We start from the raw sequence: 16522 nt of genomic DNA on the forward strand, positions 1-16522 counted from the left end.
GAAAACACATGTAGCAGGTTCATAAACTGATCTCTAACTTACTCTAATCAAGATATGAGGAATTAAAATACCACTGAACAAAACCAGAACCACCTCTTACAAGAGAATAGAACATTCATGTTTAATTATTCTGACAAAATAAAATAGATCTCTTGTGTCTAAACTTATAATCTTAAAAAATGTTGAAAGTATTTTGAGGAAAAACAGTAAATACAGTAACAGAATCTGCCCTATTTATTTTTAAAATTCTTCAAAGAATAAATTATTCCACCTTCACTAATGTCTTGAAAGACAAATTTAAATAGTAGAAACCTTTATCACTGTGCATAGGTGGTTTTTTTGTGCATATGTGTTGGTGTATGGCATGTCAGCATTTTTTTCTTCTATAACCCCTGTACAACCCATTGAATCAATGGCCAAAGCACTGAAAAGTTTAAGTGAATCTTGTAAAAGTTTCACTAACACAAAACAGTTTATCTATTTCTAAAGATTACAAAGGGTATTTATTTTCAATTCAAAGTCTGTATGGTTATTTACAATAGCATGTCAGTAAAAAATATATTCTTATTTACATAGCTCGCATCTCTGTCATGAATAATACAAAGGATATAAACTGTGTCCTTTGTGCTTTAAAGTGACACTTTCAAGGCACTAAATTCCTAGTCTGTTGAAGTTAATAACACAAACAATGGATTGTTCTTTCCTTGATATTCAGATCTTTGCTGAATGCCCTACTGGTTAACTTTTCCTGTATGAAGATGTAAAACTGACAAGCAACCTCAACTAAACATGAGCCCATCCTATTTCTCCAGTGATTATTATGACACCACATAAACTGCAAAAGCTAAAGAACTATTTCTTCCACTGTATTCTGACAGACTGTCTTGCATAATTGAATAAAACAAATTGACACTTAGATATGTGAAATAATCCGAGAGTTGCATTGCACTTTCACAAAGCATATGTATTTGATCAATACTGAACACAAGATTCAGCTGCTGCTGGATGAAGGCTTGTTCCTTCACTCACATTACTCTCTAGAAAGAATGTCACTTTTGCACCACCCTCAGAGAAGCAGTACTCTGGTGATGAGTGTGTTCAAAGTCACACCAGATGCTTGGAAAGAAGTAGAGGGTAGAGAGGTGAGAGGAAGGCTCCTCATTTAGGATCAGTAGCTGAAGACATTAGGGTCATAAGTAACACTAATGCCAAGCATTTTTGTCTATATATTTAATAAGAAATTGTATGACTTCTTGCAGCTTATATGTGGGAAGTAAGTCAGGAGAGGAAAAACAGTGAGTGTTCTAGAAAATTTGCTGCTCCATCTGAACATGTGAGTCCATCCTTTGGGATAGAGTTGGGATGTAAAGCACAGCTCCTTTGCCTTTGTGCTGCAGAAGAGTTATGAGCTCTGTTTGCTGCCTTTTCTTGGTGTAGCCTCGTAGTGAAGGTCTCAAAGGAACCATGTTGTTCTACAGTGGAATGAAATCTGTGTCTTTGACACAAAATGTCTCTTATTTACACTGATTTTAAATATTCCTAACAGACACTTGTTTCCAGTACTTTGTTTGAAATCCAGAAAAAAAACCCTGTTGTGATTAGGACAATTTCTGCGAATTTGTGCACATTAATATTTTCATTATATATTAATATCTGATATGTACCTACACACAAATACTTTCATTTCGTGATTCAGGTATTCATCATACCACTTGCTGCTGTATTAGGTCATCAAGGTCATCAAATATTTTCAGCAAAATTCTTTTGTACTTTTCTTCTTTCACTAAATTTTTTGCCCTTTATCCATTTGCTTGGGGTCAAAACCAGGTGTAGACTTGCTACTCCACTACTTACCTATTATAAACTCAAGAATTTCTTATCTGCTTATAAAATGTGTAATGAGGAAGCTTCATGAATTACTGGTTTTATATTAAATCACTGCAATTTTGATGTCCATCTTGATAAGTTCTAATAATTAGGGTGTGATAGGTTTGTGTCAGCTCCTTATGAAGCAAAATTTGTAATCTAAGTTGCCTACTGAAGCAAGTATGCTGAAATACAAAGTTCATGTTAAACAAAACAGCATAGGAGAATCTTTTTTTATTAAGAAAGTGGGGACACTAGGATTAAAATTTCATGTACTTACAAAAAATTTAATAGGATTGGCTATCAAACAATGGAGAGATGCCAAATGGAATAACCACTGTGAGGGTAAGAATTTCTGTTTACCTTTACACACAGGCCTATGATCACTCCATGCAGCAAAAACTTCAGCTATTCTCTGACAGGTGATACTTTTGGAACCTTGTAGCACATAATCTTCATCACAGGAGAACTGTACTGTTGCTCCCAAGCTAAAATCAAACAATGACATAAAAAGAAGCATCTTTTAAACAAATAGATAGCAGTCCATTGTTCCCATTCCTTTAGATATGATGGTCTTGACAAACAATACTAATATGTAATCCAGAAATTTCTGCTGTCAATAGTAAAATGCTGAAGGCTATGTACTAGCCTGATCGTGCACACTGTTCAGCCCTCCCTGGGCCTACTTTGGCTGGAGCTGGTTTACCTCTTCTAACAGTCATTTGGAGGTCAGGTGACTATTTTCTGACCTAACTTCAGACCTCCATATAGTAAAAATTTGACAAATCTAGACATTGTGTAACTAAAAGTAGTTATTTATGTTAATTGAATCTAGGAAAGAATGGGAAAGCGATATAAGGGAATCACCTAGAAGAAAAGGCAAAAGGTCAACTGCAAGACTGAAAGAGAAATTCCTATTATAAACATTTTCTTTCTCCCAGTGAAGATATAAATAATATGCTGTGAATATCTTCTACCCCTGATTGTTCTTGAGGAAATCTAGTGCTTTTGAGCTGGAGGGCATTGGAAGGGGAAGCATAATACCAGAGAAAAAGGGCTAGATATTAATAATGTTTCTTGTATTTAAAAAGTGGTATATTATTAATAAAAGTATACTATATTAATTTATATTATTGTAAGAATACTAGTTATAGCATTGTTTTATATTTTGTTTAGTAGGTTAAGATTTTAATTAAGCTAGTAGTGAAGTCTTAACTTCATAGAAGTGGTCTCTGTACTCTTGCCAGTAACAAGATTTTGAATGTAACATCTACTAGATAAGTTACAAGAAATGAAAGTTACTAGAATGTGAGGATTTGCTCATTTAACTGGCATATGTTTCTCAAATTAATGGAAGAAAATAAAAGAGTTCTAAAAACATATTTGGAGGTGTTTAGCTGTGATAATTTATGAAGATACAATGCTGGCTTGAAAAGGTTTTATACTTTCTCATATGAAGCTGACATCTGGGGCTGGAAACAGCTCAGGACAAAACAAGAAGTAAGTCCAGAAAAATGTTTTTGATTGTTTGTTTTGTTTTGTTGTTTGTTTGTTGGGTTGGGTTTCTGTTTGTTTTTTGTTGGTTGATTTTGCTTGGTTTTTTATTGTTGTTTGTTAATTTTTTCTGAGAGGAGGATTGGGGCTAGGTGGGAAGAGGGAAAAAGGCAGTTCAGTCTGGAAAACTTGAATAAATAAATATATAAATGTATATTCTTGAGATAAGTGTCTTCCTTTAATTACCATGGTTTCAAATCCTGATTATAGCTGAAAATAGCCAATACATCAGGCCTCTCTGATATCAGTACCTCACACTTCATCATTTCAGCCTGCTGTTTTTAAAAGCTTGTCTGTCACAGCTGCAAAGTGTAAAATGCTTTATACACACATATGACTTACAAGATCTTGGCTACACTCTGAATGCAGTTCTCTGGGTATTTTAAGATTAAGTGTCCAGGAATTCCCCAGGAGTTTGTTATAGCAGCCTTCCTGTATAACACTGTAAGCCATGTAGTTATCTGACGATGGATGGATGGATGGATGGATGGATGGATGGATGGATGGATGGATGGATGGATGGATGGATGGATGGATGGCCATTTAGTGTTACAATTCTTCATTTCACAAAGGCAGAGAGAAAAATAAAAAGGCTGAGCACACAGTCCAGAGAATAACTTTTTTCAGGTAATCTATTCAAATGCACCTATGATGAAAAAAGCTACTAAAGAAGATTGATACTTGTCAGAACAAGAATTAACTTAAGGGAGTTAGAAATGTTAGATATTTGAAAAAGAACGGTGTTAGCATAAAATAGTTGATGAAATCTGGGAAGTACCTGGGCCTTACAGAGGCATAGACACTAAGAAAATGAGGACATGAACGATGATACAGTCACCTGAACAGATATCTCAGAAAAGGAGGATTTGACAGTGGGTAACAGCTCTATAAACTGTTCCAAAACAGTTCCTGTTTGACTGAGAATGTTTGTGAAAGAATGGGATAAAGAATAGCTGCAGAATCTACCAAAAAAGGAGATATAAAAGTGAAAAACTGAAAAAAAAGTAAACATAATGTAAAGGCCCTTGCAATGTAAGGATAAAAGGCTTTTATAGGTGACTGAGGAAACAGACCCAGCAGGCAGATCATAGAGTTGGAGGATAGTTCAAAACTATGAAACACAAAGATTGTCTATAACTAATTAAAAAAATTATGCACAGCTGCTACAGGGACTATATGGTTATAAAAGTTCAAAAAGTAGCAATTGGGAAAACAAAAATATCTTTCTCAAGATTAGATTTTCATAATCATCTGCTTCAGAAAGTCATGTTGAGAAAATCTGAGCGTCTTTATTATTAGGAAAAGAAAAAGGAACACGTGAAGAAAAATAACATGGTAATATATTTCCTTTAACTAGCCATGGACTGATTTAAAGAGGAAATGCCAAGCAGGAAATACACCATTTACAAATAAAATTATACTCTTGGTTAAACAAAACAACTGTAACAGGCAAAAATCCCAGAGGTCTGAATAATTATGAAGACTGTATGAGCATGATAATTATTTCTATCATCTACAAAAGTATAAATAACATTCACATTATGAAGTCCACTTTACTTGTCCAAGTCAATTTTGATATTAAACTGGTATTTAATAGTATATGACTATAAGCATATGACTGGACTCAGAGTGGGACTAGATAATTTACAAAATCTGTGACATATATGCTGAGTGAGACCTACTAAGGGCTATTAAATAAGCAGATGATAAAGTACCAGTCTAAGAAAGAAAATGGAAGAGAAGGAGATTAGTTCCTATGGAAGATCAACAAAAAAAAGACAATAATAGAGAGCTTGTCAAGAAAATGTTAAGAAAATGTGTCTCTCAGGAACTTAAAAGCATATTCAAGATTACAATTTTTTTTTAATATTTTGCTGCCATTATCTATCTATACACTCTTAAAAATGGAAATTCTTTCAACTCTTTCCAAATTTTCTAGTATCAGAGAATCACAGAGTCATAAAATATTCTGAGTTGGAAGGTACCCACAAGGATCATGGGGTCCAACTCTTGAGTGATCCAAGGAGAGATTCTTCTTGTTTCTGATGTCAATATCATTTTTCCAATACCTTTAATATGTGAGCTAGACTTATTCATTTAGAAATTAATCTTTCTCTAAAAACAGTTTGAGTATCGTGAGTACAAAAGGGTAAAGTGTCACTTCTCTCCATTGGCAGGTGCATGAGGCCCATGAGGCGAATATGATGAAGATTCAAAAAGGACATGCAAATTACCAAGAAAAAATTATTAGCTCTAAGATAAAATGAAATAAAAAATAGGCTGAGTTTGATGAGGGTTTGTGTGATGTGGTGACATAGCAACTATTTCAGTAGCGTTTTAAGTTTTTATTTTCTGTTTTCTTTTTTTTTGACAAGATCTCAGATGATGGAAGGATTGTGTTATAGGGTAAAGACAGAACCTTGATAGGATAAAATTGATGACATCTATTACATATCCAGAGGTACTGTAGGAGGACATGTGAGAGATCTGATCTCAGCCCCCTGGTACATTAGAGAACTAAATATTTTGGAGTGAGAAAATCAGATTGTGGAAGGTGGTTTTAGGGGAACCTCTGAACTGTGGGCAGGTATTATTTTAGATAAAACTGGCCGAGTGGTCCGAAAACAGATTGTGGGAACAAATGGCCAAAAATCATATTAAAAAATAAGAACAGTTTGATGTCCTGATTTACATTTGGTCCAAACTGCTTACTAGATAAAGACCCGTAAAAGTAGACTATTTCTGTTTTGAAAATCTCAAGAGAACTGAAGCATGAATTATGAAGCTGTTCATTGTGGTATACAATATAGATATAGATCACCAAAAAAAGAAAAAAAATATTAAGGATAGAATGAAAATCTCATAAAATTTCAGAATCAGAATATATTCATTAAAAATTGTTTGTGGATGCAGTCAATGACCATTAAATTCAGTATGCTAACATTGAAAGTGATGAAAAGTTAATGCTCAGAGAAAATCTTTAGAATACAGGAATCATTTATAGCACATCTTCTGGTCATTTATGATTAATGAACTTTCTGAACTGGATCTACTAATTTAGTAGTCCCTGGGTGACTAAATTAGACTTTTGAATGAGACCCTAGCTAGAGCTAAGACTAGTAAGACACACTGGTAAGCAAAAATGCTTCTTTGGGTATATTAGTCACAAAAGCAAGTTTATATACAATGTGGGTTGATTTGTAAATGGATGAAGCAATCATGTGGTGCTGAAACCCAACACGGAAAAGGTAGAACCACTAAAGGCCTTTTCTGCATCAATTTCTACCACAGATGTGCTCCTAAGTATCTGTATGTACCAACATAATTTGTGAAGAAGAGGGACAGCCAATACTTGGAAACAACAGGAAAAAGGAAGCAGCTCTATTCAAGGCCAGGTGGCCAGATAGCTTTCACCAAAGGTTGCTGAAAAATCTCCCTGAGTCTGTGCAAGGTGGGTATCATCTGTGAAAAACTATAATGAGATGTTCTTACTGATCATAGAAAGGCTAACATTACATGAACTTTTAAAAATGGCAAGGAGATGCTTGGAATCTTACATTGATCTCTGGAAAGAACATGTGCTCTAGTAAAGCATGAACTGGAAATCAAGAGCACATACACAAATTTACCAAAATTGAGTAATATTTGATCAACTTGATTGTCTTCTATGACAGAATGACTACCTAGCCCAGTGGTAGATGTAGCAGTGCTCAGTATGATAGTGCTCAACATCAACAACGTTTCGGAGAGCACATTTTACAGCAGTGTGTTTTGAGAGCTGACAAAATACACACTGAATTGATATATAATAAAAATCTGCCTGGCAGCTGTGCTTAAAGAGTAGGAATTCAATCTCTTCATATTCAGCTAGTGGACAGTAATAATCTGAGCATTAGGAAATCAACATAAGGTCTGATGCTGTCTGATATTTTCACCTTCAGTCTTAATGGGGAGACAGAATTTATGGATCCATAGGAAAAGTAGCTGACACACTGAAGATCAGACCTTCAATCCAGAAGCCTGGCAAAGTCCAGCACTGGGCAAACAGAAACCTCGTGCAACTCAACAAGTAGAGTTGCAATGTTCTGCACTATTGAACATGTTCTCATCCTGAATAAAACAAACTATATACTTATCAATACTAGAAGTAGCGGCAGCAGATCAAGTGAAATTGTTACTCAGCTGGTGAAGCTGTATCTGCAATATTAAGCCAGATTTTTGTCTCCCAAATCAAAAGATATATTGGTAAAAACTCAAGAATTTGGAGATTAATCAGAGGCTTAAAGCATATGACCTACAATAAAAAGTTAAGGCAGCTAGGCTTAATTAGTCTGACAAAGAAAAAACTAAGGTACTATCTAATAGCAGACCGTATTTCAAAGATAATGAAGCCAAAGTTTTCTAAATGTGCCAGATAGTATACAAGGGATGATTTGGAAGATTCAGATTTTACTTTACAAGAAATTTCCTTCAATAAAGGAGGGCACAGCTGGAACAGCATACATAAACTCTTGTGAAATCTTTAATCCTGGGAGTTTTCACTATTGTCTAAACAAAGCCAGAGCTGATCTGACTAGACCTGCATTGGGCAGGAGGATGGACTGTATGCCTTCTGAAGGACCCTTCCAATCAATATTTCTATGACTCACATAAACTGCTTAATTTGTCCTGAATTAATGCAAAACTTTTGCATATATAAATAATGTACTAAAGCAGTTCATAACTCAAAAAATGAATGGTTGACCTGAGTGTCTCTCAGTAACTTTATCTGCAAATTCCTGTTTCTAATAAGACAAAAGATGATTGCCATTAGGTTTGCATTTTCATAAAAGAAGCAAACTTTGGATATATTTTTATTAGGAAAAAATGTATAAACAAATATCAAATAAGGAATTTAGTATACAAATCTGAAATATTTTAAGTTCATATCTGTTTTTAAAATTTTTATAATTTGCCTCAAATTTGTGATTCCTCTTTAAACAACAGAAAGTAAAAGAAGTAAGGAGTCCAAAATGAACTATAGAACCTCTAAGGGATGAGAAAGAGAAAGTTTAAAATTTTGAACTTCATGTGAAATTTGTACTGAATAGTATTATTGTAATAGTTGGCATTTGTGTGGCAAGATATGTCATTTTAGGTTCTTCTCCTCCATTGTTTGATATGTTTTTAAAATTATTATTGAAAAATAATCAATTATGCAAGGAATCAAAACCATCTTTATGAATTATTAACCTGTTCAGTTCATGCCTGCAACTGAACAAATTTGAGAGACGACACCATTTTTAGCCATAGAAGAAAATGTACAGCCAGAAATAATTAATCAGTTCTTAAAGTCCATCTCTCTCCAATTGTAAATTTAGCAATATCATATATTTTAATCCTAGCACAAAGAAACAATCAACACATATATTTTTTCTTCTGCCTACAGCAAAAGAAAGTAAAGACATGTAAGTTTTCAAGATTATGAACAGTGATTTTTTTTAACCTGGCAACTTTCTATACACTGCTGATCCATATTTTTTTTATGTACAATTTACGGATAGGTTCTACTGTTGTCTTTGAGTCACAGTATGAGAACTGAGCTGTCACAGCATCTCTCTCAAGAACATCCATGGGAAGATTTTCACAGATCAGTTTGTACATGGGAATATTCCTGCAAAATGCTAGGATTCCATGATACAATATTCCATGATTCCATGATATTTTTGATCAAGAAAAATCCTTACTGTGTGCTGAAAAAGACTAAACTGATGACTAAATTTCAGTTTCAGAGGATTTCCTGACACTATGGAGGTCATTGGTAAGTCATCTTTAAAAAAAAGTGTAATCTTTTCTTGCAAAGCTTGTACTGTCAGACACTTGTTCTTGACGAAGGATCCACTTAACTGTTAAAAAGTGATAGGTGCACAGATACCCCATAAACTAGCCTCATATCTCATGCTGCAAACCAAGTTTGGTTTATTTTTCAGGATGTTTGTCTTCAAGTTTCCAAGTTTAGAAGCTCACCTTGCACATCTGCAGAGAAGGATAGGTGATTCAGAGAAGATTTAAGGAAAATCAAGTGTGAAACTTCTAGTCACTCTAGCCAATTAATACTGAATTTCATTCTTCCAAAGAAAAGAACAACAAATTATTTTATTATATAAAATGAAAGAAGATATCATAGTTATATTGTAAGTCAACCTTTTGTTGACTTACATGGACTTGTTATGTCCTTATCATAAACTTCATATTCTTCCTTCTGTTAGTATTTTGTCAGTATGTATTATTGTCAGTATATATTTTTAAGACTATATCAGCATTTTTGTCCAACAGTATTTACTGCTTTGTTGTGATACAGGTTTGATCAGAATTCTTTAAATCTTTAAATCCTAGTGGGACCACACTACAGAGGTAGAGGGATAGAGTTGGGCTTGTTAATTCATGCCATGAAGATAGAACTTTGAGATGGTGGTGAAAGAACATGTATGCCTCATAAAAAACATCTGCTCAAGGCTAATTCAGGATATGAATATGGATATGGTTATTCCAGCAGAAATAAAGAAAAATAGAAACAAAACCATGTGAAAACTTTTATCTATTTGATCTTACATCTTATATTTTTACATAGTGGTATTCATTCTAAAACTGGACGCGTGAGAAAGATTTATTATTAGATTTAAAGATTTATTTCAGTGGTTGACAAGTAAAGTAAAATTCTAAATTCCAGCTGAGCAATCACTAGTGTGTCTGAAATTTTAAGAAACTCCTAGGGATGGATGGGAAGTTTTCTATCTGAACTAGAATGTTTTTTTCAGGACAAGAAAAGCTGGCAGCTATAAGTAAGTCTTCTTGACTTTATTTCAACATGCAAAAACCTTTTATGCTCAAATATGCATCTAGCATCAGAAACAATGCCTTTAATACTCCAAAATACAACTATGGGGAATTTTAATGTTAGAAAAAATATCCAGAAGGGTAAACACGGAATTACAGGCCCCAAATAATGTCCTGGAATGCTCCAGTTTGTCTAAGAGCTTGAATTAGAGATTCTGTAAATCTGTGTAAGAACCATGTAAGAGGAAATTAATGTGCTGAGAGCAGGTAGTGTTTGTAATCAGAACAGAGTAAAACTGCAATACAATGCTTCCAAACCTACACCTTCACATTTGAAGAAAGCTAAGGAGATGTGACAAAAGCATGCTCTTCTCTAAAATATATTAAATTGTACAGAATCAAATTTTGATTGATCTTAGTAGAGATAGATCTAAATCCTTCTTCAAAATACTGTGTTTTCAAATGAAGGCATTATAATTGGAATTGTACTTTCTTTTCAGAAAGAAAAAAAGGGTCAAGCTTAAATTAAAGCTATTTTCTTCATTACAGAGAGAGTAACTTCAGGAAGGAAAAGGTGAAAGTGTGCTGTTTTTCTATCTGCCAGGTATAGGCCAGAATGGAAAATATTTTCCATGGTACTAGATGTTTTTAAGTAAATGTAACACAATAATAATTTGTAACATTCTTACTTTGGAAGCCTATGAAGCAACTGAACAACCATTATCATAATATCAGGAATTGAAACCAAGTTAATTTAGGCAGGCATTTTATTAAATCTGCTGAAAATTTTTAGTCTGCTTTTGTTCCCTGTAAGACCTTTATCAATGTATGAAGTTTTCAATGTGAGCTAAATGCACATGTTTTACTAATATGCACCAGTGCTGTTTTTTACAAGTATAAATTCATGAAGATTATTGGGGGATTTCTTTTCTAAGATAAAAAAATATCACCAAGAAATGAGAAATTAGGGAAAAGAAACACTGGAAAAGATATTGATGCTGGTACTTGCAGATCTTTTATACTATTGTTCAGTAATTTGAATGCCTTTTCCTTTTATTTTCTCATCAATGCATTTGAAATAGGAAAGCCTGATACATCATCCCAATGTACAGTTAAAAATAATGCTAACTGAAATCATAACATTTTGCTCTAAAAAGAAAGATGAGGGCATGATCATCATCACATCTTTTTCGAGGTAGTGCCCTCACATAAGTTAACCAGAATAATCTTTGTAAGTAGGTCTTTTCATGATCACTTGCAGAGATAACACTAGAAAAGAACTGGCAGGTTGTCTGTCAAATGCTGTTGCTCTCAAGCCATTTTTTTGAAGTCAAAATACAAAATACCATGCAAAGTAATGATTCTAGAAAATATGATGGCTAAATACAGCTCTTTTTTTTTTCTATGAAAATATAAACTCTTTTATTTTGAAAGCCAACATTAGAAATTGCATTTTTATAAAATTAGTTATAAAGCTTTCTCGGATGCACATTGAACTTTTGCTTTTCTCCAAATTATAGAAATAGGGAGACTTTTGAAAAGTTGAGAAATTGTAATAACTGTTTGCTAGCTAGCATGTTTGCTTAGGATGCAATTTTCAATCCTGTCTTCTGCTTGATTACAAGGAGATAAGACAAAACACACACACACAAAAAGGTACAAGAAGTTATGTAAAATAATAAAATATCATAATTTTGTAAAATCTGTACATCCAGATTAAGAGTTCTCTTCAAATGCTTAGAAGTGTGCTCTGTGAGATGTACAATACAAAATATATACAAAACAAACTTGAATGTAGCAAAACCAATTAATTTTAAAATTATCAACCTTCTTTCTTTTTTCTTTCATCATGAAGGTGTTTCATGTTTTGTAAACATAATGTGAAATTAGCATATGATGCGAAACAAGAATATACATTTAATTTTTTATACAGTCTGAAGTGTCTTTGTATGTCAAATATAAAATAATATGCATGTTAACCCTTTTAAATAAATGTCCAACAATCGAAAAGGAAAAAAAAAACAGAAATTCAGAGAAGAGATTAAAATTAATACAAAACATTCTTAAAAATTCATTATGTGCGTCTCTACTCATCAACCACTGGTGATACTGGAATAAGAAGTCAAGTTAACTGATAAAACAACATTGAATATTTTGAAAGACTACTGAAAGTCTTTTTTATCTTACAAGATAAGGAATTTAAAAGATAGCAGTGAATAGAAGAAAAATAATATCAAAGTGGTCTGAATTAAGAGTTCTAAGCCAATGTGAGGACTACTAGGGAAATACATCTGCATGTATAGAATTTCTGGGTTCCTGAAAAACACAATGTAAAGACTGTGATTTCTCTATTAGACTGAATGAACATTTCTGTAAGATCTGAAATTTCTTCTTTGAAGTTTTATTGTTTTGCTTGTGTTATGTTCAGTTTTACTTTGTCCTTTGAAAAACCCTCTAGTACAACATGTATGCTCAATATTTATAAACCTCACACTGTATTTACATGAAAAAATAACCTAAACTTACCTTCAATTCTATTTTTTTAGATTTTCAGAGATATATGATCTCTCCTAGGCAGATATTTTATCTATTCGCTTACTAGGTATATGCTATATTGCATTACATAATTTTATACAGAATTATAGTGCACTTTTTACTAAGAAGGTCAGTTTTGAAAAAGTACTCAGCAACACAAATATATTTTCAACATATTCATTTTGCAAGTTCAGTATTAGAGAAATGATACAATGGTAGAACTTATATTTTACCTAAAATCTGAGCCTATCCGTTTTCCATTTTCCGGTTCTCCAGGATCTGGACACAAATTGGACGCCTGTTTAATACCTCCCTCATTTACTGGAAAAAAAACAAAAACAAAAACAAACAACAACAAAAAAATAAACAAAAAATAGATAAAGTAACAAAGTTTTAAGAAAATACAGAGGTAAACAATTAACAAATATGAGAGTATATTCTTTTCCTTGTAGGTCTTTTAAAACAGATTATCTACAGAATATGATCACCCATATAAACTCTATACATAAGTTTGTCCTCCCTATAATTAGCAAAGCATGTATTTTCTGGGTTATTTTCCAAAAAAAACCCCACAAGTTTTTTATCAGATGTATTAGCCAGGTTTTTTTTTTTGTTTGCAATACTCTTGAATCCATATGGAAATGTTATTATTATTTTTTCAGAAACATTAACATTTAAAGGAATGTTCATCAGGTTTAGGGCTGTAAGATTTTATTCTGAACATACGCTAATGTCATCTCCACTAAGAGCTGACCTTTTCTCCTTGAATTGTAATAAAACTTGAATGTGTAAACTCCTGCTGAGAGAATTGTTCTTTATCAGTATTTAAAATGGATATATACCCAAAATATGGTGATCTGAAGGTAAACTCAAAATGCCAGTTTGATTTGCATACATTTATCTTACTATAAACTAAAATGGATCTTCAGATAGAAACTTCCTGTGAACCATTCTCTGTATTTTTCCAGAAATTTGTATGTAGCAATCCAATCATATCTCAGCATTTTCAACCACCTATTCACAAAAGTGAAAAATTAGCAAAGGGTGCTGGTCTGATCTTACTTGATAAATCCATTGCTTGACAGAAAAATATTAAAAAAAAAAAAGTTGACATGAGGCCAAGTAATTTGTACTAAGCAGGGAAATATTGTAACCTTTATTAATCTTTATTACCAGTGAACCAGCCCAATGGATTAAAATTAGAATTTTACTTCCCTTTAAAGAACAGGTTTGCATATAATTAGGGTAGCCACACTGTTGGATTAAAAAAAAAAATAAAGTAGATTCTAACTATACTTCTAAAGGCTGTTCATTAACTTTCAGCTTTTAATGAAGAGAAATATAATGCAGAATCCTTGGGTGTTTCTCTTCCTTAAAATTTGTCTTCTTACACACACAGAATGGGAAGAATTGGTTTGGTACCCCTGAGGAAGACAAAGGCCAAAGGCAAGCGTTGTACAAGCTTAAGCATAAAACATCTCAACACAGCACACTGCTCAAAAAACCTGTCAAGCTCAGTGCTTGTCAGCTGGAACCAGAGTATTTACTCTCCTCTGTCCCAAGACACCTGTAACATGTCAAAGGTTGCTTTAAAAACACTGCAAGGCAATCTCTGCATTTCTGTGTTCAGGCGACTTTTGGGTCAGAAGGAGTCTTCCATTCTGGTTTCAGATTTCAGTGTTTTCCTCCTCCAATAGATGCACATGTGATGAAAGCATACTAGATACAGAAACCCAAATTCATGCTAGTGTTGAAATATATGTACATATATATATATATATATATCTGACAGCTACCATTCCATAGACTGCATGGAAAGCAGTCAAAGCCATCTTGTTGGATAAGCATCTAGAATTTAATGCTCTCTTTGAAATATTGGAGGCTTCGTTATGAGATGTGAGAAACTCAGAATCATCAAAAGTAGCCCGCATATAAATAGAAGACATTCAAACTTTTCTGACATTAAATATATATTAAAACTATAATTTAAAAATTATTCACGATGTCTGATAATATTATAGAAATTATAATGGTGCCATTTGGCCATGCATTGTAAATCAAAGCTTACAGAAGAAATTTTTACTGTAACAAAATAGTGTTTGACAAATATTATCTCTATTTATTATAGTTAATGTTTTAATATTTCAAATAATTCTTTTATTTTTGTACATCATTTTTCCCCATACTACAGGTAATAGAGCAAATATTCATATAAAAAGAATATTCTGCTGGATTGCAAGACACAAGTATTATATACTTTGATTTCTACCAGAAATGGAAGCTTGAAAATGCTATTGGTTTTCAACATTTTCTGTATAAAGTTTTATTCCTAGAAACATTCTACAGGATATAATATTAAATGATAATATATGGAATTATCAGTACTCATAAACAAAAATATAAAGGCTTATGTCAAAGAAAATCTATGAAATAATTAAATTTAAAAAAAAGACACATACTTCACTAATAATACAGAGAAAAATTTTATAGGTAGATATTAATTTCTAATTTGATCTCAATTCTAAAATACATTTACAGAATCTTAAAGCCATTCTGGTTTCTGTAAAGCGCCGAATGAAAGTGCCTAATTTCACAGTTTAGGATTTTTGTATTGATAGGCATAATGCCTGACTTTTCAGTCTACAGCCCTATGTAATTCCACAGATATCTGTCTATATATTTTTGTTTTACACCTCAGATGCTTGTGCACAATAAACAATTAAAGGGTTTCCTGTAGTAAATTAAATGCATCTAGGAAAACATTCATTCATGATCTGGTCATGAAACTGGTATCAAGAAATCCACAGTTCAAATCCATATTGAATTAGATCCGCCAATTAATTCATTTGTTAGTCTCAACACTTGTAAACTGAAGCAGATGCCTACTTGTTTCAAAGTGTATGATCATCAAATATCTTTTGGCTTTACTCTGTGAAAATCACCTGTGCATTACTATTGAATGTTATACGACTGATACGCTAAATAAAACCCAAAAAAATATGTAAAATGATGAAAGGACATACAGATGAGAATGCTAGACAAAAAAAAAATCTGAAGACATTACTAATAAGAGGTATAATGTAAAATAGATATTCACTTATCCTTATTTTCACTAACAGTTGAATGTTGTTTTTCTCAAAGGACCCTATCTGTCATTGTAATACAATCACACTAGACCCAGCTGAGGGCACACTGAGAAAATTATCTTGTCAACAGCCAAATACATAAACTTCTTATGAAATACTACTTCTTCCACATTCTCAGCTACCAAAGTGACTGGAGAATCAAATGCTAAACTATAATATAAAACCTTTGTTATCTATTTATGAAAAGATTATGGTCACTAAAGGTACAAATCACCCACGTTTTCACCTTCACTTATTATTGACTCATATATGTAATCTATTCTGCATAATCAATAACAATAAGTATAAAGAAGTTTCCAGCTTCATATAGAATATGATAACAAATTGTCTAAAGACCTTCAAAAATACGTTGAAAAATTTAATCACTAGCAATCAACTTTGGATATCATGAGTATCTGGTACTTCATTATAAATATGGAATTCCTATTAAAGTTTATATAGTAGAAAATGTAATGATTAATGCAAAATAATATCTTTTATCATCTATTGTATTATTATTGTAATATTATTTATAACTTCAGAATTACAGATGGGCCATTAGGCAGAGACCTCATTGATGTACTTTATAAACATTACTGTAATTATCTTACTGTTACTTCTTCTGC

General features: G+C 32.7%; 1 protein-coding gene across 1 annotated transcript in view; it reads right to left on the minus strand.

Moving 5' to 3' along the window:
• CSMD3 (CUB and Sushi multiple domains 3) overlaps positions 1-16522 on the minus strand; it is a 577112-nt gene that overhangs the window by 313203 nt on the left and 247387 nt on the right. Inside the window, exons 9-10 of the mRNA XM_030971761.1 lie at positions 13005-13092; positions 2230-2354 (exon numbers count right to left, since the gene is read on the minus strand). Of these exons, the coding sequence (XP_030827621.1) occupies positions 2230-2354; positions 13005-13092 (213 nt within the window). The remainder of the gene's footprint in view (positions 1-2229; positions 2355-13004; positions 13093-16522) is intronic.

This window comes from Camarhynchus parvulus, chromosome 2 (assembly GCF_901933205.1).
Source record: "Camarhynchus parvulus chromosome 2, STF_HiC, whole genome shotgun sequence".
NCBI lineage: Eukaryota > Metazoa > Chordata > Aves > Passeriformes > Thraupidae > Camarhynchus > Camarhynchus parvulus.